The following is a 23,156-nucleotide window of genomic DNA, read 5'->3' as shown; positions in this document are numbered from 1 at the left end:
AGTTCTAAGGCACATACACCACATAAGGCACTTACAACAATATACATGAACTAATATACTAAATTATATTAATATAGTATTGAAATGTTAAAATTTTTCCTGTTATTATATTTCAGTCTTCCTTAATCCAGTCCTCAAATATACAGAAAGAGAAATCAAACATAAATAACAATAAAACAATAAATAAATCTTTTCTCACTTATGATTAAAAATGAAACTTTCTCAAAAACATCAAAAAGTGATACTTGGATTTTTCAGCTTTCACTCATAATGCTAGTGTTATCTAAAAACATTACTTTGTTAGCTATCAGCTGACGTACAGTAAAGTATATTCACTATATTGTGAAAGCTTTTCAAGTAAACATCAGACAGGGTGATCAACGCAAAACATTGTCTTCATATGTAGAACCACACACAAACATTGGTAGGTAGTGTTCTGTTTTTTTTTTTCATTTGCCTTCATGGAAGGTGAGATGTTTACTACAAAGAGAGGGAGTGAGCCAGTCTTGGATCCAGTGTCCCAGTCTCAAATTTCAAGCTTAAAAAAAACCCCAATACAATAAGTCTAAGTCTGATATCAGCAGCTTGAGGCATTAGCTAAGCATTTAAAGCTCATGGGATTCTGAACAATTCGTTTTGTACAATACATTTGCCCTAGAGGAAACCCTAAATGATATTATAGAATAAAATGTGGTAAGTGAGAAGTGCATTTGGGGCATGGCTATTTGTATCAGATAACAGTAGGTACAAGCACACAGAAAAACTCCAAACTTTGTCACTTAGACCTCCTGAAAGGCAGAAAATCAGAAAAGACATTACGTTTAATTTGCAGGATTACATTAAGGTATCTAGGCTTTCAAGTGTAAAATACAGTACGGTATTTCCTGTGCGAATTTCAGTCAAAACAAGACTCCAATGCCCTCACAAATATCACGTGATTGAAATGTTACCATAAACCTGTGACATACAGAATATTACCATGATAAGACTCAGTACATTTGTGCATATAGAGTATGGATGAAGATTTCTATTTTGCACTTTTAGCCATAAACATCCTTCTTCCAGTCCTGTCCTATTATAAAGTGCACATGCGAGACCAAATCACTGTAGTATTAACTATCTGTAGTCATTTTTTAATAAGACAACAGCTAAAACCCACTTAAACCGAGACTGGAGCACAGGGCCAGTTTGTCATGCAGCCATAAATGGTTACCATTTTACAAACGATGAAATATTTTTGTAACTCAAGAAGAGAGCAGTATTTTTAATGTGTTGAATGCTGTTTTAGTTTGAGGTTGAGGTAAGCAGGCAACATTCATGTACAGTACAGTATGTGACTGTAATATTAAACAGATGTTGTGTAGTTGTTCAGGAACAACGGTATTGGTCCAGTTTGTCACCACGGCACAAGGAGAGCCAATGATCACTTCTGCAAAACACATGAAAATTAATGTTACCCCCAAGTGAAGTTAATCATATTAGACAGTCAATGAGTTTTATCGTTTATTGTTATCGGCTAATTGTTCAAGTCACAATGAAAGGGAAGTAGAAACAGAAAATGTAGGACTTGGTTACATCCATCGGTTGTTGATTGGATTTTAAGATGCGTTGTGTTCAAAAGTTGATGCAGATAAATGTGGGTTTGCAAAGGTGAGTTTAAGCAGACTAAATGATTGTAAAATTCTTGCATACGTCACCAGAAGTTGTTTTTACCAGAAGGTCCAGTAATGACATTTTAATTAAACATTACAAGGCCAAATCATTTTTTAAAAGTTTTATTAAATGGATGCACGGATGAACTGGTCTCAATAAGATCTATATAATGCGTTTAGAAAACAGATGGAGTGAATTTTTAATGGTTTGCGTGCATCTCTTACCTGTTTAGCCCTCTGGAGGAGGGGCATGTGAAGAGTGACACTTGTTTTTCTGTGAGAGAAACACATACATTAATTATCTTAATTTGCATTAATTCACTAATGCTCTAATTTAGCCAAGGCTGTTATTAACCTGATGGTGAAGACGGAAGTGAAGCGCTCTGTCTGAAAGCCATGGGTGTTTCAGGGACTGGGATGCACTCATTCTCCAACTGCATGAAAAAAGAAATATGCATACTGGTAACTGGTATAAAAGTCCGATTTTTGGTCAGATTAAGCCAATTTCTGGGGACACACAAACCTTTTGCTCTTCACAAGCAGACGTGTGATAAAGTCTTTGGCCTCCTCGGAGATGTCGGCAAACTCTGCCTCTTCAAAACTCCACTGACATGCCAGGATATTATTTAGCGTCTCATTATCATCTTCACCCAGGAACGGAGACAAGCCACTGAGCCTAGAAACACAAACATAAGTACGTTTTCACAAAACGTCCTCCTTTTGTATAATTACGATTGTTCATTGATGTCTATGGTACAGACTCACAGCATGTAAGTGATGACACCTAAACTCCACATATCGGTTGGGAATGAGACAAATTCATAGTTGATGACTTCAGGAGCCAGGAACTCAGGAGTACCAAAGTTCACCCTCAACTTTTCCCTGGGTTTATATCTGAAAGGAAGATGAAGAACAAATCGGTGTGAGAAAAACAGTAGATTCATGAAGATACAAATGAAGAGACACAGACACAGATACAAATACTTACCTCCTTGCAAGCCCGAAATCGATTATCTTGACCTTGTTTGTTTCTCGACTGACACAGAGAATGTTTTCAGGCTATTGGAACAGTAAAATGTATTCAGACTTCTTGTTGTTCTTATGCAGCTGCTTTAATTACATATTATTTAAAATAATGTATTTGGTACCTTTAGGTCAAGGTGTAATATGTACATCTTGTGCATATACTGAAGCCCTTCACTGATTTGCCTGATGAACAGCACTGTGTCCAACTCGGTCAGCTTATAGTTCTCATCTATGATCCGGTCGAACAGCTCTCCACCATCAACACTAGGCGGTACACAAGGCACACAATACATGTTAGCAGCACATTCTGTGATTCACATTCAAGTGATTCTTAAATACACTAGGAGAAAGAAAGCATGAATGAGATTTAGTTAGTGTCTGTGTGTGAGACAGAGATGTATGTGTGTTTGTGGATGTAACTTACTACTCCATCACTAGAATGATTTCATGTCGAGATTCAAAGGCAGCGTAGAGCTGGATCAGATTGGCGTGATTCAACTGGTTCATCACTTCAATCTCACACTTTACTACCTCCTGACAACACAAACATGTCAAATCTGTGATTCATTGCTACACAGTTATAAGAAGCGGTTCTCACTCTTGTTCATGGACCAGTGTTGTTAACTGATGTTAACTAAATCTAAAACTATTAAAAATTATTTCTGTTAATTGAAATAATGCTGAAATAACATTAAATATAAATATTAGATGAAAATTTCAAATTTTGGAAACATGAAATTAGAAATCTCGCCTTGGCAACTAACTAAAATAAAGCAACAATAAAAAAATATATATAAAAGCACAAAACAAATACTATAAAAGTAAATGACTGACTCCACCAGCACACAGTGTCATTATATCACCAAGTGGTCCATAAGTTGATTGGCTGATTAAAACTAAAACTTAAAGGGATAGTTCACTTTGAAATAAAATTTTGGTATGTTTTAGCTTACCTCAAGTGCATCCAAGATGTAGGTGTCTTTTTTTCCGCAGTAGTTTCAATTTTGATATTTTTAGGTCAAACCGTTCTTGTCTGACAGTCATATCATGCAGGTCTATGGTCACTGTCTCAAAGAGCATGCACAGAGTCCAAATTAAAACAATTCCCCATCGTCCAAATTAAACAATTCCCCATCGTAAGTACACATTGATGGCCTAAGACACGAAACGAGCGATTTGTGTGAGAAAACGAACTGTATTTATATCGTTTTTAGCTCTTATACACAGCCACGTCCAAGTGATCTGAAGGCGCGGGCGCTTCCTATTGTGTGACGTGTGTATACACTAGATGTCGCCTTAAAGACATTCGTTCCAATGAACTGCCGTAGCCAAGGCGACATCTAGTGTATATATCTATGCACCAGTCTGCGCACACGTCACACACCAGGATGCGCTCGCGCCCTCAGATCACTTGTACGTGGCTGTGTTATAAGAGGTAAAAACGATATAAATACTGTTCGTTTTCTCACACAAACCGCTCGTTTCGTGTCTTAGGCCATCAATGTGTACTTACGATGGGGAATTGTTTTAATTTGGACTCTGTGCATGCTCTTTGAGGGGGTGACCATAGACCTGCATGATATGACTGTCAGACAAGAACGGTTTGACCTAAAAATATCAAAATTGAAACTACTGCGGAAACAAAGACACCTACATCTTGGATGCCCTTGAGGTAAGCTAAAACATACCAAAATTTAATTTCAAAGTGAACTATCCCTTTAACTGAGAAATCAGAACCACCACCTTAAAGTCATAGTACTGATGTCTTAAAATGGACACAGGCATTTACCTTCTCTTTTTGACTCCTGGCTTTGATGATCTTGGCTGCTAATATGAGGCCAGAAGTTTTTTCTTCACATTTGTGCACCATCCCAAAGCGTCCTCTATTCCAAATTAAAATAAAACAATAAAAAGTATCAAATTCCCATTGTTAGCACATGTTTCCATGTGAAAGAGGTTTCTGTCTTGGGCTGATTATTTAAAGAGATGTTTCAAGAGGCTCAGCATGATTTGTACTGAGATCGGCCTGTAATACTGAATGTCATAAACTTCTTTTCATCTTTCGTTAAAAGGCTGGCACGAGGAACTCAAGGCGACATTGATTTCCTAATGAACGGGTAAAATATAAAGTAAAGAGTTAGATAGAATAATCAAATGTGTAGCTAAACTATTATATAAATGACCAATAACCAATTGGCATTCCAACTAAAATTCGAGGTTGTGATAAAAAGGAGTCAGATAAAAGTTTAATTGGAACTAAATTACTTTGCCACACAGAAACCTTCACCCGCTTATGGGAAACTGTCGTTGGACCAATTGGGCAGGCCTTACAACGTCTCTATCTCTTAAAGTTTTTCTTTCCAACACACACACACACACACACACGTCTGTCATTTTCATCCCCTTGTGTATCGCGTGTCCTGTAAGCTCTTAGAATGCTTAGGAATCTTATGCCATGGGTTTAATATCGCAGGCATCCTAATATGATGTAAGATTAATATCTTCTGTAACTCACCCCCCGAGAACTTCCTCTTTATTGATAGCGTAGTAGCTGGTAATCTGGTGGGTTTTGGGTGTCACAAGACGGTGCTCAAATGGTGCAGGTGGGGGAGGGGAAGAATCTGTGGAAAAGATTAGAATATGTAACTAGAAAAGGGAAATATATCTACATTATTCTCAGACCTACACCGATTTTCTTACCAATGACATATTCGTCAATTTCTGACTCTGCATCTTTCCTCTCCTCTTCTGTCCCCGCCTCCGGTCTCTCTGGTCCCGCCTCTGCAGCTTCAAGTCCTGCCTCCTCTTCCTCCTTTAATTCCTTATCCTCTTCCTCTGACGCCTCCTCCACTCTGCTTTTTTTAAGGTCATCTGTCAGAGTCTCGTCAGCAACATGCCTCTTAGTGCTGAAAGTTATTTCCAGATTCTCCTCACAGCTACACGAGTGTAATATATGTATAAATTAAAAGATAATATAAATTAAAAGAGAGGTATCAAATATAAATACATCTTATTTTAATATATCAAAATATTTCAAAATATATTTCTTTACATAAATTAATTGTATTGAAGTTTTAAAATTTTAAATGGAATATGTTTATTTTTATGTTTTTTTTTTTTTACTGACACTGCTTCAAAAGTTTGGGGTCAGTAAGCTTTTTATTATTCAACAAAGGACATTTATAAAGTTACAAAAGTTTTTTAATTTCAAATAAATGCTGTTCTTTTGAACTTTCTATTCATCAAAGAATCTTGAAAAATATGAAGCAGTTTTCAACATTGATAATAATAAGAAATGTTTCTTGAGCGGCAAATCAGCATATTAGAATGATTTCTGAAGGATCATGTGACACTGAAAACTGAGAAATGGCTGCTAAAAATAATGCGTTGCTGTCACATTAAAAATGTTGACAATATTAAAGTAGCAAACAATTACTTTAAATTGTAATAACATTTCACAATGTTACTGTTTTTACTGTATTTTTGATCAAATAAATGCAGCCTTGCCAAGCATTAAACAAATCTTAACCCCAAGCTTTTGAATGGGTGTATGTATGTATGATTTACACTGAATCAATGTAATTTTATTTATTCTAAGCACATTATTTGTTTAGTAATATTTTTGCAGGGTTTAATACTTCTGAATACTTATTTAAAAGTCATTTACTGAACAAAATATTGAGGATGTACCTGTCTGGTGTGCTTTCATCAGTCTGGCCATATGAATTTGGAGCAGCTAGTTGCCTCTCCTCTGATAACCATAATGCCTCCTCTTTCTTTGACCTCTCCTCTTCCTCTTTTTTATCCTCTTCTTTTATCGGCAATAATTCAGCAACGATTTCTTGCTCTCTTGCCTCGTCTTCCACTGCGGCCTCATCCTTTCTATCATTATAGCTGTCTTCTTTTTGCTCCAGGTGTGCAACTGTGCCAGCTACGGTCTCTGTTGTGCATTGAGAAAGCTGATTGTTCTGTTGATTGAGCTTTTGCACTTCTTCAAAACCAGCCTGCACTAAGTCTGGGGTGGGGTGGGGGGGGGGGGGGGTGAGCATATAGCACAGAGTCTTAAACATTTCTTAATTTTTATGTCAAACATTTCTTTGTTTTAAATCTGACAAAATTTCAGGTTCAAATTAGATTTTGAATTATAGATTGTCAATGTGATTTCTAGTTTTTGAACCCCACTGTGTGTGTTTGTTTTTTTCTCACCTGATGCTTCCAGTGGTTTCTTTCTCTTCTGGGTTTTTAGCCCCTTTGGGTACACTTTAGATTTCTCCTTCCCATCCTTTTCTCTAAACTAGAGAGAGAAAGAAACAACAGGAGAGAAAGAGAGAAGAGTGATTTTACACAAGTTTAAGTCTATGTTCACAAGATTATCATTTATTAACACATCTTTAAATAAAAGCACCTGCTTTCAAGCTATTCAGTGACGTATTTTCACTCGAATCCTCTGAGCTGCTAACGTGCAATGAACCTGATATTTCTGATCACACACAATCATCTGCTATGAGTGTCCTTGAGCTGGTACTGCGAATCACTCATCATGTCATCAGTCAATCTGTTTTATAAACGGCTCAAGCAAATGACAAGGACAATGAAACTGACAACTCATGCTCTAGAAAATCCCCTGAAACCAAACTCATTTGGAAAATAAATACAGAACATTTAATGTATATCCAACTTAACATTTACGTCACATAAAAGATGACAAACTACACACAACATGAAAAGCAAATGTGTAAAATACTCAAGTCAAATATATGGAGAAAAAATACAAATATTTCTTCTCTTGTACACTTTTTAAAAAAAGTTGCTACCTTAAATTTTTAAGTACAATCAACTTGAATGCTTAAGTCATTTCAACTGACTTAAAAATGTCTTGCATAACTTATGAAAACATTTGAAAACTGCTTAACTTATTTGTAAAAACATGTGTTGTCATAACTTATTGATCATGTACAGGCCTCCCCCTGTGAAGGCCTCCTTCTCTTCCCTTTACCTCTGTACAGATAAAACGTTGTCGGGATAATTCCGGTTCACGTGGCTACGCGGAAGCGTTAAAAAATTATATATATTCATATACATCACATATATATTCAAACGCGCATACCTACAGTATAGGGTTAGAGGACTCAGCCGACATCGACGCGCTAGAGTATAAATATAGGAAACTAACGTCGACTGTAGACGAGACCCGGGTGCGAAATAGAGAAAAATACAGTGAAAGAATTAATATTTTATACACACTTAACCTTAAAATTATTTGGCAATACTCTAATTGTCATGCCAAAGTAAAATTGAATAAGCCACAAAAACACAATTTTGTTAACAAAAAAACAAAAAAGAGGGTCTTACAAAAAAGACTTTTGTAGCCTACACTAAAAATTACGTTGAGTCACCTTCATTTATATAGCGCTTTTAACAATATAGATTGTTTCAAAGCAGCTTTACAGTGATAATAGGAAATTAAAGTAACAGAGATTTTTTGGGCTTTACAGCAGCTCTAGAATAAAGTTATTGTCCAGCTAAAGTTAGTTTTGATTGATTCGCTTCCATCACAATGATCATTAGTTATTAACTTAGGGGCCGCCAACATGTGTGGTATTTTATGAGTGTTTTCCACAGTACTTCAGGAATACGTACCTAAATGAGTGCTTTTAAACATTTTAAACACTAAATTGGTGCATAAAACATTTAAACTCACCCTGCTGCTGGATTTTGAGTGTGTGTTTTTCAAGAGATCAGCCAATCTCGAGTGTTTCAACACTTCAGCAATGAAACTGACAACCTGTTGAATGCCGCTAACCAGTCGCTCCAAAGCATCAAGTCGCTGATCCTGTTGTTCCTCCTTCTCTCGAACAGTTTCTATGACGGCACGCATGTCACACAACATCTGCTCAACGCTCCGTCCACGGGTAGCTGTTCCTTGATCTTGACCGATGGCATCCAATTGTCTTAAAGACGCTTCCTGCAAGGCGAGGAGTTTGTCCATCTTATCACTCAGATCATTGACTTGTCCTTCAATATGTACAAGAGCAGAAGATGAGGAGGATTTTGATGAAGGCTGATCAGAAAGTGGTGAAGATAGACGTTTGTTTGAAGTAGAAAGCGAAGCTCTTCTCGTTGTGGCTCTTCCGCATCGTTTCTGAGCATGAAGTGGTTTGGGGTCATAAACCCGAGCAAGAGACTTCACAAGATTAGAACTCATAATGAAACGCTTTAAAACAAATAGAAGTTTAACCTGTCCTCTTCACGTCTTCTTGACAATGTTTTCCAACCTACAGATCATTGGTTCCCCTTTTCATTCTCTCTTGTTATCCATCTGTCTGGTGTCTCTAGCTTCTAAAGCCGATGCTTTTTATAGAGCTCAACATGCTGCTGCCTATTGGCCGGTATGCGAGTGGTCAGTGTTATCATCTGGAGGAGGGTCTGCTGTGTACGATTAGTGTGTGAACCCTAGAGCCAGGTGTGAAGACACTGAAACCAGAGTGGGTGCGAGAATAGAGCTTGATGGACTCAAAGAGTGACGTATCAACACCACTGACAGAACCTTTAAATGAAGAGACTGTTAAACCAGTAGATTTCCCTTGATTGACTGACAATCAACACCTCAGATAAAGGTCTGCGTCCATATGTTACTTACGTAACCCTGATTCATTTGTTCCAGGCTAGAGAACACAATGAGCCGAGAGAAAGTGTTTGATTGAACAAGAGCAGGTGTGCACGGCTGAGTCTACTGAAGAACTGGGACAGAATAGCTGCCGAGACACTGAAATGGCTCAGAGGTCAATTTTCAACGTGGTTCCACTGTTTTATTGTTCGGAGAAGCTCTATAAAGATACTGAATTTGAACTACTATGCATGAGAAAAATGCTAATGAGAATACAATATGATAACAGTACCTTACCGCAAGTCTTTCAAAAGGAAAGAAAATGTGTTGCCAGAAATTCACCGAAATGTTTGCCACAATGTTAGTTTCTGCAGTCGCGCAATATCAGGGAATTTTAAAACTGCGATTTGATTTCCAATGACGTAAAAAGTCATTACATATTTCATTAGTTATTTATTTGTTCTAGTATAAATAAATGATGTATTACTTTTTCTAGATCTATTTTTAAAGTTATGTTAAGCTCAAAATATTTAACAGACAAGCAATTACTCCTTGCAAGTGTAATATTTATAAAAATGTTTTTACCCAGCTAGCAAAAAGTCGTCTATTAGACGTTGAATAGACGCAAATCTTCAACGTCTAATTACGACTTTTCAACGTTGAAAACAGGTCGATTTTTAACGTCTTGATGGAATATGTAAAACTCTTTAAATTTATTTGCGATAATGATGAACGTGGTTTGGTAGTTTGTTTTTCTCCATTATTTTAGCATGTATAACAGACTTATCCTGTCTTAGATGATCAGTTGAAAACACATAGTCAAACAGTCTGGCCGAAACTACTTAGTTGAAGTCACGTCGTAAACCAGTCCAAGGCGGACCGACTTATTTTCTACCATATTTCAACATATTTCAATTGTTTAGCCTTTATTCAGAAATCATCAAAAACTGGGAAAGTCATGGAAATTTCTACAATGAATATAAATATTTCTATAGTTACATTCAGCTCAAAATATTTCCGCAAATGTAATATCTGAAAAAATATTTTTTAAATCCCATAGATTCCTGAAAAGTTCATGGAAAAACAATCTGAGGAGTGTGTGGTAATAAAGCTTAACTTGAATTTAAACAGGAATTTTCCTCCAGCTCACATAACCTATGCAAGACCTTTTTCCGCAATCTTTCAAACTGTCAGCAGTGAACTGGCCTAGTTTCTAAGCTTTTCACAACACCTTCCTATAGCAATATAGAAGAATCTGACATCCAATATCCATTCTTTAGTCACCCGTTGGAATATGAATTTAATAAAGAATCAGCTAAATTCCCAAATTCACACAAGTAAGAGAATGACAGTAAACGGAGACAATCCTCAAACACACACAAACAGGTGCTACAGTATACTTTTACCATACACAGATAGATATAGTCCCACTAAATGGCCATTTCACACGCTACACTGAAACCCGATAGCTTGTATATATTAAAAAAACAGCCACGCGGAGGGACCGATAACATTTAATACAATAATCTTATTTTAGCCTGGATCGTTATGCGTCACACTGTGTGTGATAGGCCACCTCATTACAAGCAAGCAGTTGATTGCTTGGAGCAGTAATGGTTTGTTTACTGATTGGCTGATGTATTAATAGCCGCTGAACATTCAGTAATCTTGGGAGGATTGGTGGCACCTTTGGAATGGGAACTTGATAATGTGAAGTGAGCTCCACCATTCTGACAACAAGAGCTTATAAAAAGAGACTAAGTGCTCACATTCCTTAGTGTGCTGGGGTGTTTTTATGTATGTACATGCCTGACTGTGTGATTTAATTATAGATTACAAAACCAACTAGACTCGATGTGTCATTTATGAATGTTTATATCGGAATACGTCTTGCTATAGAGATGCATTTCATTGCATAAAACTCAAGGGTTCAGTCAACGAGGACAGAGAGACGGTCACTTACTCGTGACCTTTATCCACTGGCTCTCTAAAGGAACGAAAGTTTTCCAAAAATATAAAAGTAAAAGGTTTGAAATAATTACGATTTTTTTATGTTTTTGAAAGAAGCATGTTCAATAAGGCTGCATTTCTTTGATTATAAATACAGTAAAAACATTAATATTGTGAAATGTTATAACAATTTAAAATAACTGTTTTCCATTTGAATATATTTAAAATGTAATTTATTCCTGTAATGGCAAAGCTGAATTTTCAGCATAATTACGCATCTTCCGAAATTAAAAATAACAGCATTTATTGGAAAAAGAGATATTTCTTAACATTATGTCTTTACTGTCACTTTTGATCAATTTAATGCATCCTTGCTGAATAAAAGTATTATTTATATGTAATTTAATTTAAACCTTCCTTACCCAAAACTTTTGAATGGTAATGTATCACAGTGTTTGCTGCTCATTATTTTTGTGGAAACTGTGTTCAACACTGATAATAATAAGAAATATTTCTTGAGCACCAAATCAACATATCAGAATGATTTCTGAAGGATCATGTGACACACATGAATTCAGCTTTACAAATGTTCTATTTAAATTCTAATTATATTATACAATATTACCGTTTATACAGTATTTTTTGATCAAATAAATCCAGCCTTGGTATGGTGAGCATAGGAGACTTCTTTAAAAAAAAATATATATATATATATATATTAAAAAAAAATCTTAATTATTCCAAACTTTTGACCAGTAGTGTATAGCACTTATGTTGGAAAGAGGCTGATAAATAAACATAGAAAGTTAACAAGATGGAATAGAATGTAATAGCATTGCATGTGTTACATAATGGTGGAATATGATATGACGGCCCTGAAGAGATGATCACAAGATGGGCACAGAGCTGGGGATTATATAGCATGTAGAATATGTGTAGAATGACAAACAGAGGACACACAGAGAGACATAATTTGTACTTCAGCAGCTGCAGACTGATTGTATAAACTCTCTGACAGTCACAGCAGATGTCACATAACTTCAGTGCTGCAAAAAATGGTGTTAAGACATCAGAGAAACACATTCAGATCTAAAAAATAATTTTTCAATTTTTCATATAAAATGAGAAGTGGATTTTTCACACCCTGACAAATTTGTAATCATATTTTTAATTATATTTCAACTCAAGTGTATGTTAAAAACAACTCCTTCAGGTTTAATAATAAGATTATTAGCAAAAAGTTTATTGTATGTACATTTTTTTGTCAGTAAATTGTAAATAAAAATAAATAAATATTTGATTCAGTAAGATTTCTTATAGATTTTAAAGTTTTTGACAGTTGATCTGATCCACCACAAGGGGGCAGAGACTATATAACATACTGTATGCCAGAAATCTACTTTGTGGGAACTTAATAGAAACATCAAGGATGCATATTAAATGTCAATTCATGGTTAAAAAAAAAAAAAAAAAAACTTCATATCAGCACAGTGTTTTTCTATCCTTGTGAGACAAGCCTACCCAAGTAAAAAACAGTCTGAAGGTGATGACAGCCCATAAAGTCAGACTGCTGCTGAATACCTCTTTAACTACCTGAAGAGACTGAGTGTCAATCACCTCTTTAATGCCTCAAAACTAATCCCCTTATAAATGTGTTAGATGTGTCATGATGGCTCAAGCATGTGGACATGTGTGCACTGGCCAGAGAATGTGCATATGCGAGTGTGAGAGAGAACAAATGTAGAGGTGCACCAGTAACGGTACACCAACACTGCACACCATTCTACAAACTGTAAGCAGAAAGGTTTAAAACTGATTTGTGTGTGCATATATGTGCACATGTATGTATCCACAAGAGTGTGTTACTAGGTCTCATTGTCAATGTATGCATATATATAGAAGAGCATGCACAGGAGGCTATTTCAGGGTGGGAGGTAACAAAATGCCCCCCCATCCCCTGAGGGATTCCATCCTCGCTCTCCTCCCTCCCTTTCCCTTCAAACCTGCCATCCCAGGAAGGTCACTGAGTAGTACCCCCTCCCCGTGTTCTCTCAGTATATGTGCTTGGCACTGCCTGAGTGTGTGCACCTTGACGTGAGGGAGTCCCAGGGAAACACTGATGAACTCACTTCAGGTGATGACAACTATCTATTAAAGGGATAGTTCACCCAAAAATGAAAAGTGAGTAAATGATGACAGAATTTTCATTTTTGGGTGAACTATCCCTTTACCAGACCATCCAACACCCCCTACTGACTCCATTTCATGACAAATTTTCTTCAATTCTGCCACAAAATAGGATTATAATATTGAGAATGTAAAATGTGTACCTTGAAATGCAATGTAAGTCGCTTTGGATAAAAGTGTCTGCCAAATGCATAAATGTAAAAGTAGAATGCACTGCATCTAAATATCCTTACAGATAGGCCTACTAAGATTTTTATTTTTAGAAGCAAAACTGCTTAAATATTAAGTTTTATTATGCTTTAGTTATCATATATTCACTTATTTGTCAGTTGGCAATAGGTTCATTTTCTAAAGTGTTAAAGGCACGTTCACACCATGAGCGATAACTAAAGCTTGTGCTGCAGTTTTGTCATCTGCCAAGCTCTTAAAGCAGAATGGATTCTGATTGGCTGTCAATGTTTTTATTACTCATCAGCAGGAAAAAAAAAACGCTCTGAATGTGATTTCAACGATATTGTATCTCTGTGCCATTATCGTTATAATTATGTTGACTCCACTATTCTTTTATATTTAGAATGATTTTTAGAACTATATCTTTATCGTTATCTTTATAATTATCGTCATTGGTGTGAATGAGCCATAATGCTTAAAAAAATGCCAGTGGGCTAAGAAAACTTAAAGGGATAGTTCACTTTGAAATTAAATTTTGGTATGTTTTAGCTTACCTCAAGGGCATCCAAGATGTAGGTGTCTTTTTTTCCGCAGTAGTTTCAATTTTGATATTTTTAGGTCAAACCGTTCTTGTCTGACAGTCATATCATGCAGGTCTATGGTCACCACCTCAAAGAGCATGCACAGAGTCCAAATTTAAACAATTCCCCATCGTCCAAATTAAACAATTCCCCATCGTAAGTACACATTGATGGCCTAAGACACGAAACGAGCGGTTTGTGTGAGAAAACGAACTGTATTTATATCGTTTTTACCTCTTATAACACAGCCACGTCCAAGTGATCTGAGGGCGCGGGCGCTTCCTGCTGTGTGACGTGTGCGCAGACTGGTGCATAGATATACAGTATATACACTAGATGTCGCATTAAATACATTTGTCCCAATGAACTGCCGTAGCCAAGGCGACATCTAGTGTATATATCTATGCACCAGTCTGCGCACACGTCACACACCAGGATGCGCCCGCGCCCTCAGATCACTTGGACGTGGCTGTGTATAAGAGCTAAAAAACGATATAAATACAGTTCATTTTCTCACACAAACCGCTCGTTTCGTGTCTTAGGCCATCAATGTGTACTTACGATGGGGAATTGTTTAATTTGGACGATGGGGAATTGTTTTAATTTGGACTCTGTGCATGCTCTTTGAGACCGTGACCATAGACCTGCATGATATGACTGTCAGACAAGAACGGTTTGACCTAAAAATATCAAAATTGAAACTACTGCGGAAAAAAAGACACCTATATCTTGGATGCCCTTGAGGTAAGCTAAAACATACCAAAATTTAATTTCAAAGTGAACTATCCCTTTAATTCAAGAAATGGAATGATGACATATTACATACAATATAAAAAAAACCCATTGATTAATATAACATTCTTTTAAGCAACTAAACCATGGCCAGTATTAACATCAGATGGACAGCTAATAACTAAAAGTAATACTTGGTTCCCTTTCGATACGGTTCGCTCGCATTGCGTTTATGTTTTGATGCAGATGGGGAAAACTCAGTTTTTCTCAGAATACTGAAGCCTGATTGGTTCACATCTGTGCACCTGCACAGACAAATAGCTTATCAGCCCGCCAAAACGGACGGGGCCCACTGCCTATTTAAATCGCACTCAAAGTCATTTCAGTCAGATTTTTTCTCCTTCAGCGTAAAGATCATCTCCTCGCTGACTCCAAAGATGACAACACAGAAGCCTCTCTACTCGCCGTCGAAGCAAGCCTCTGCAGCGACCCAATGGCTTTACGGTGAAAGGACAAAAGAGCAAATTTTCTTTCTAAAAGAGCAGTGACGTTTGATGCAAAATGTTTGAGCTCACAGAGTGCATCATTGGGACGCGTGCCCATGGCGTGGCTGCACTCACTGAGACCAGCTGCTCGCACTGTAGAACAAGAACGGCACTGACGGCACTGCAGCTGAGAACAGCGCTGACAACTGGACGATTTGGATTCTTTTCGGCCAGGCAGAAGTGGACCTCTTTGCATCGAAAAAAAGAAAGCCCACTGCCCGATATTCTTTTTGAGGGAAAAGGACGTATTAGCCCACAGATGGTAGCACTGCTCCCTCAGGTCATCAGCCGAATTAGGGATGACAGAAGCTCAGTTTTACTCATGGCACCACTCTGGCAGAACCAGCCGTGGTTCCCGGGTATAGTTCAGCTGCTGTCAGCAGCACCATGGCCAATCCCGCTAAGGAAGGACACGACCAGGTGGTCGGATTTCTGAAGGCTGAATCCACCTTGCCCCAACAAGGTCTCTTCCTGGGACCTGTCCATTGTCACTGAGGGCTTAAGCATTAGCCCTCCGTTAGAGCCGCTCACGACAGCCGACCTTCTGCCTCTCTTGCTAAAGACCACTCTTCTTCTGGCTCTGGCATCGGTCAAGCAAATTGGTGACCTGCTTGCTCTTTCAGTGGATGCTTCCTGCTTCGAGTGCCCAAAGACAGCAAAGTTGTCCTTAAAACCAGACAAGGCTATGTGCCCATGGTGCTTTCCACACCCTTTAAGGCACAAGTCATTTCACTCTCTGCTCTCCCTTCCGAGGTGTACATCGAGCGCTCTAAAGAGCAGCTGTTCGTATGCTTCGGAGGCCGCTCTAAAGGGCTGACAGTCATGAAGCAGAGACAGTCTCACTGGATAGTGGATGTGATAGCACTAGCTTACCAGTCATTGGACTTGCAGTGCCCTATTGGAGTTAGGGCCCATTCCACCAGGGGAATGGCCTCCTCTTGGGCTTGGTCCAGTGGAATCTCTATAGCAGATATCTATGCAGTGGCCGGCTGGTCCTCGAGATCCACCTTTGCCAGGTTCTGTGACCTTGAGGTCCCTGCCCTTCAGGCTCAGGTCTTTTCTGCCTAATCGGCCGCCACCTTCAGGGGTTTCTTCAGGAGGCATCATACCAACAGGCTTCAGTACCAAACCCGAGCCTGCCATTTTGGAGACATTCTAGGTCCTTGATTCTAGTAGTCTGCCTGGGGCCCTTGTCATCACGTGCCCCCAGGCTGCAGCCTGGCAAGACAGCTTCCGTTTTGTGCTATAGCACAGCATTTTGCAGTCCATTCCTCATATGTGTCAAAACATTGACCCAATGCAAGTGAACCGTATCCAAAAGGGAATGCTCTGGTTACATAATGTCACCTCGGTTCCCTGAGTTAACGGGAACGAGCATTGTGTAGCTTGCCGTGCTACTGAGCATTTGCACGAGTCGACACTAGTACTACAGTCTAAAAATTCTGTCTCAAAATGGCTTTTAGCGCGACTTAAATAGGCAGTTGGCCCCGCCCATTTTTGCGGGCTGAAAAGCCATTTATCTGTCCAAGTGCAGAGACGTGAACCAATCAGACTTCAATATTCAGAGAAAAACTGAGTTTTCCCCCTATGTGCCAAAACATCCATGCTCGTTCCCGTTATCTCAGGGGAAGGTAATGTTAGTAATGTTAGTAACCAGAGCATTTTGTGTCATTTTAAAGAAAAACTTAGTTTAAAGATTTATGTTGAATGAATGCAATAACATTATAAGTGCTAAAAACCTTAAAAATAATAAATTTGTGCAGAACTGTATGAGCAACTGTATGAGCAAATTTAAGATTTATGTATTTTGAATTACATATAAAATTACCATCCATTTGGATTACACAGTTAAAACATAAAATAATAAACGTAATGTGAGGAATATTTGTCATTCATCCATATAAAACAGGCAAGAAACAGGTAAGATATCTGCTTTAAAAAAATCATGGAATATTCTACTCGTTTCATTTATGTGTGTTTATTTTATGTTAAAACTGTGTAATCCAAATGGATGGACATTTTATATGCGATTCAAATACACAAATCTTAAATATACTCCTAAATACTTTTTGAGTGCAAGATTTCTCAATATGTATATGGCCACATGCTGCCACCTGACACTCAACTAACAAGTTTGCAGTCTTTCACAATGCAGAGATGTCAGTAAGAAACTCTCTCCCTACTTAGACACCTCTAAATCAGACCCGAAGACAAGACTTGAGTTAAGACAGAATTTTCACATTAGCACACACTGTTCTAAACCATGGGACAGGTTATTTCAGGAGTAACACCTTTTTTTGTCTTTTCTTAATATGTCAATGCTTAGTTTTACTTTATATATTTTTTACTTTTTTGTGGCAAATCTTTGATTTATAAAATGTATTTTTGTGTGTTGTGAGTAAAATTATTTGAAAGGCCAGTTCAGTGAGGTAGAGATTACAAAAATGTACTTAAAATTTTTTAACCTTACCACTTACTGTATATAGTACACTTTGGTGTCCCATGACTTTTTTAAGCATTAAAGGCACAAATCCCACGTTTACTTTAGATTATTAGATATTAGACATTACATATGTTTATCTTAAAATATCAAAACTCAAAATGAACTATCTCAGAGGTTCTTAACTCTGGCCCTCGAGGTCCAGTTTCCTGCAGAGTTTAGCTCCAACCCTAATCAAACACACCTGAACAAGCTAAATAAGGTCGTCAGGATTACTATTACAGGCTGCATCATGCTGCGTTCATACCATGTCGTAATGACCGTAGTCTCAAGATGACAACACGTGACGTTCTATTCAGAGCTATTCACGTCCTCGGACTCGGAATATGGCAGCACTATTAATGACCAAAATGAATCTGTAGCAGTCAGTTGGTACAAGTACGTCCTGAAAATGCAAACTTTTGAAAACAGGTTCAAAGTTTTTGAAAACGCTACCGTTACCGTCTCAGTGTAAACTACAAAAACGCAAACTTGTGAAAACTGTGACACCAAGCCTATGCGTATGATGTGTTCAATCTATAGTGTTTCTTTACACAGTGACATTGCAAACTACAGGGCTAATAATATAGCATTTTTAGATCTGTGAGAAAGGGGATCATTTTGACAACTTTGTGGACCTGTACGCGAAAAAAGAAAAGGAAAAACTTTTCCATTTTTAGTACATTGTTGTTGTGTAAATGTACCCTTAGACACACTTGCGAACTTTCCTAAGTACTTCTCCTTGGGGGAATCTTCACCGCCATTTTGAAGTGCGTTGAACTTCATCAAGTGGACGAGAGATGTTTACAGACCCTTGACCCCTCTATTTTGGCAGAGGGAGCAAGTCTACTCATATCTACACTTTATACAGATCCATAGACCACAATGCAACACTAGTGTGACATCACAACAGCAACTCGCTGTTGCTCAAGTGATCAAGGGCTTAGGGTTTTCCATTTAAACCCATTACAATGCAAGGGTTCCACCAGTAGTAGGCACTCATGCAACGTAAGCAATGACGTACATCTGAGTGAACAATTTGAGGGAAGGGCATAAAAAAAGTTTTAATAAAGACTTTAATAAAAATGCAGCCCTAGAAAGTTGCAGGTAAGTGAGTTTAATCACGGCTGGAGGTAAACTCTGCAGGAAAGTGGATTTAGAGGGCCCCTGAGATAGATAGTTATATTTTCAAAGAACTTGATGGGTAAAAAAAGTTTATATTTTCACTCCCTTTACTAATTTTTTTCTACAAATTGTACAAAGGAAACAACTAGCATGGCTACCAATAATAAGTCATGGTTATAATTACCTCATGTACTATGAAAGCAACACTAATGTTTGTAGTTGGGACACATGTTGTTCCAAATGCCACTTGGGTAGCAGGGCAGATAATTGAAATTACAACGGTGTCAAAAACTAACACGAGAGAACGAAGACAGTGGATCACAGTACAACTTTACTCCTTTTACATGTACTCTCTTCTACATTTCACTTTTCACTCTAGGTATTAACAGTGCAGTTTGGTCATTTCATTGTGTTTCAAAATATTACTATAATAATTGTGTTTGCTCAGTGGTTTATTAATTGATTTATCAAGTGTGTAGCTATACTTTAAAACTCAGGTTAAGTGTCTTTTGGGTATTCTTAGGTTCATACAATGTCATGTTATGTCACAAAACATATGCTTGTTTTACAAGTCTAGTGTCCTGTCCACTTGTTCTACAAGTCCTGGGCATTATAATCAGTATCAGCAAAACTGGCTGCTCTGTGAAAAAGTACAAAGATAATCACTTTCAAATCAAAATAAAATTTACACATTTACTTCTATATAACCCAGAGGAGTCTTTGAAATGGACACATCAATCACATTATTTTATTTAGCGTTAAGATCTATTTCTTCTGAGTATCATAGGTTCATCCATTTACGGCAGGTGTTTTCAACCACGACCCCCCAGCCAGACTCTCAGATAACCCAGGATCTCTAACCCTAACCCCCAGTCGAAAAGTCGAAAAACTAGATTTTCTGAAATACTCAATTAAATAGGCCTACATTCATAATAATGTTATTACTGCAGCACTGCATTATATAATGCTTAACAGAAAATTAGTTGGAAAATTACGTACAATTTAGTTAAAAATTTGATGTTCTATATTTATTTATTTATTTCTATCAGTAGGCTACAGGTCAAAAAACATTACTATTTTTAATGTTTTTAAAAGAAATCTCTAAAGCGCATCAAGCCTGCCTTTATTTGATAAAAAAAACACAGAAAAAAACAGTAATATTGTGAAATATTATAACAATTTAAAATAATGGTTTTCTATTTTAATACATCAGCTATTACTCCAGTCTTCAGTGTCACGTGATTCTTTAGCTCTCTCTTTCTCTCTATATAGATAGATAGATAGATAGATAGATAGATAGATAGATAGATAGATAGCATACATAATGATTTATTATTCAAGATAATTCACATAGATGAAAAAGTGCTTTATAACCGCATACAAATAGCATTTTCATTTAATAAAACTAACTAAGTGTGGATTAGAACATAACATAATTTTTTAATGTCAGTTTTGGATATATTCAGTTTTACCTGAATGTCAATAGATGCACTTTCTGGAGAAGTGTCTCTTTTCCTCTTGTATGTAAATAAATTCCAAAATCGTCTCCATAGGATGGATGCAATCAAACACACACTTCCTACAATCCAGAAATCCTTATCCTGCAAGAAGTTCTCCATGGCAACTGCATTCACACCAAGCAAGCCTTCTTACAACCGTTGCTTTTTCTTTTTTAAACTCCTTAACTTTGTTTAGCTCTCTCTCTCTCTCTTTCTTTTAACGCCGGTCCGGTTGTTGACATCAGCTGTCCAGGCGAGCTACAGATTACGAAAGGTGGGCTGTCACAGCAAAGGAGAGACATTGGTAAACGGGAGAGAGAACGCTCCCCGTATGAGGAGCAAAACATCTGTCAGTCAGCGAGACGAGAGGCGGACAGGTGGAACTCTGGCTCCACGGCAACAGTTAGCAGAACTCGGTGTATCCTTTAACGTTAGACACAGCACTTAAAGTGCTCACTCACACACTCACAATGGGGCGAATTACACGTGGCCTGTATAATCTGACACATACAGCCCATAGACAGCAGCATACTCAGCCTATCTCAGGTCCACTGATAACGTTAGCCTACTTCAGAACATTTTAAAGAGAAACGGCAACTTGTCATGGGTTCTCAGCATGTGTGACTACTATAATCAGACTAGAGATATGCGCACGTGCACGCTGACATTCAAGCACACACTCACAGCTACTCAAAAGACCAAGGCTGTGCAGTCACACTCACAAAGTGATAAGAGACATGTTGGGGGGTAAACCGTAACGGTAGCAATCTGATTTAAATAGACTGCAGTTCTTAGATTACTCCTATCTGACTTTGTTTTGCAACCTATAGGTCATCTGGCACACAGTCACAATACACAGAAATATAAAATATTCACTGATATATATATGTATAATACATTTCAATGTGCTGCTTGTATATCAGTATATATTTACTGTCCTCTGAAAATAACTCAACTTACAGCCATTATTGTCAAAATAGCTGGCAACAAAAGTGAGCACACGCTAAGTGAACATGTCAAAACTGTGTCCAAAGTGTTGTGTGAGCACCATTGTTATCTAACACTGCCTTAATCCTCCTGGCCATGGAATTCACCAGAGCTGCACAGGTTGTTGCTGGGATCCTCTTCCACTCCTCCATAATAACATCACGGAGCTGCTGGATGTTAGACACGTGGCACTTCACCTTCAGCTTGAGGATGCCCCACAGGTGCTCAATAGAGTTCAGGTCTGGAGACATACTTGGCCACTCCATCATCTTCACCTTCAGCTTCCTCAGCAAGGCAGTTGTCATCTTGGCGGACCCAGTTTCTGAAGGGAGGGCATCATGTTCTACTTCAGAATGTCACAGTACATGTTGAAATCCATGTTTTCCTCAATGAAACTCAGCTCCCCAGTACCAGCAACATACATCGACTGTAGGCAAGACACAATTGTCTTGGTACTCCTTACCAGGGCGTCGCCACACATGCTGGACACCATCTGAGCCAAACAAGTTTATTTTAGTCTCATCAGACCACAGGACATGGTTCCGGTAATTCATGCTCTTGGACAGGTTGCTTTCAGCAATCTGTTTGCGGGCTTTCTTGTGAGCCAGGCTCTGAAGAGGCTTCCTTCTGGCACGACGGCCATGCAAACCAGCTTGTTGTAGTGTGTGTCGTATGGTCTGAGCACTGACAAGCTGACCTTCCGCTTCTGCAGCCTCTAAAGCAATGCTGGCAGGATTCATGCGTCTGTTTTTTGAAGCCAGCTTCTGCACCTGACGCACAGCACAAGGACTCTTGATTGACCCTTGCGAGGCCTGTTCCAAGTGGAACCCGTCTTGGAAAATCTCTGTATGACCCTGGCCACTGTACTGTAACTCAGTTTCAGGGTGTTACCAATCTTCTTATAGCCTATAGGTCAACTTTGTGGAGAGCAACAATTCTAATTCTCAAATCCTTAGAGAGTTCTTTGCAATGAGGTGCCATGTTGAACATCCAGTGGTCAGTATGAAAGAAATGTACTCAAAGCACAAATTTTAACTGCTCTAATACAAGATACACAAATTTGTATGGTCCTGTCAAGCAGACAAAAACATGAAAATGATGAATAGGACATGTGGCTTTGCATGGTTAAACGACGTATTATCACTTAGGGTGTACTCACTTTTGTTGCCAGATGTATATTGAGTTATGTTCAGTAAATTATTATTTTCAGGACAGTAAATATAAACTGCTATACAAGCAGCACATTGACTACTCTGAAATATATCCAAGTTTCATTTCTGTAGTATTGTCACTTAAGAAGATATACTAAAATGTTTGCTGAAATGTTAGGGGTCACTTTTGTGAGATACTCTATATATTCAGTGTATATATGGTCCCATTTAACATACACAGCCCTAGCATAATCGGACACATTACATAGACGGCCCTATATGTATATATATATTGGGCAGGTTGCTCTCAGCAAACTGTCTGCGGGCTTTCTTGTGAGTCAGCTTCAGAAGCTTCCTTCTGGGATATATACAGTGCTATGCATAAGTGAATACACCCATGCTAAAGTTGACTAAAAAGAGGAATAAAAAAATCATATTTTGGAAATTTAACTTAATGCCTTAAT

General features: G+C 37.9%; 1 protein-coding gene across 4 annotated transcripts; it reads right to left on the bottom strand.

Annotated features, from left to right (window-relative positions):
• Nucleotides 1-802: 802 nt before the first annotated feature.
• On the bottom strand, nucleotides 803-21,189 carry mylk4b (myosin light chain kinase family, member 4b). 4 transcript variants are annotated; one of them, XM_079888105.1, is made up of 14 exons: nucleotides 20,528-21,189; nucleotides 6,885-6,972; nucleotides 6,369-6,693; nucleotides 5,379-5,614; nucleotides 5,194-5,299; nucleotides 4,468-4,561; nucleotides 3,103-3,212; nucleotides 2,801-2,942; nucleotides 2,641-2,711; nucleotides 2,418-2,546; nucleotides 2,176-2,328; nucleotides 2,008-2,086; nucleotides 1,878-1,926; nucleotides 803-1,429 (listed from the first exon to the last, which is right to left on the bottom strand). In XM_079888105.1, exons 1-13 carry the CDS (start codon nucleotides 20,672-20,674, stop codon nucleotides 1,882-1,884), a joined length of 1,725 nt encoding a protein of 574 aa, XP_079744231.1. In that variant the 5' UTR covers nucleotides 20,675-21,189; the 3' UTR covers nucleotides 803-1,429; nucleotides 1,878-1,881. The 4 variants fall into 4 exon arrangements, with proteins under 4 accessions (XP_079744231.1, XP_079744232.1, XP_079744230.1 ...); XM_079888106.1 differs by having other exon boundaries at nucleotides 6,369-6,618; nucleotides 20,528-20,810; XM_079888104.1 differs by lacking the exon at nucleotides 20,528-21,189 and adding an exon at nucleotides 8,380-9,077.
• Nucleotides 21,190-23,156: the final 1,967 nt, after the last annotated feature.

This window comes from Squalius cephalus, assembly GCF_949319135.1.
Source record: "Squalius cephalus genome assembly, chromosome: 12".
In the NCBI taxonomy this organism is placed as follows: domain Eukaryota; kingdom Metazoa; phylum Chordata; class Actinopteri; order Cypriniformes; family Leuciscidae; genus Squalius; species Squalius cephalus.
The sequence above is the reverse complement of the archived record's forward strand: the minus strand, read 5'-3'. Positions and strand labels throughout refer to the sequence as shown.

Coding starts and splice junctions, on each gene's coding strand:
- mylk4b (XM_079888104.1), bottom strand. CDS start 8,883: ATGAGTTCTAATCTTGTGAAGTCTCTTGCTCGGGTTTATGACCCCAAA. Junction 5,300..5,378: donor AATTGACGAATATGTCATTG/GTAAGAAAATCG, acceptor TCTTTTCCACAG/ATTCTTCCCCTCCCCCACCT. Junction 2,712..2,800: donor TATTACACCTTGACCTAAAG/GTACCAAATACA, acceptor CTGTTCCAATAG/CCTGAAAACATTCTCTGTGT.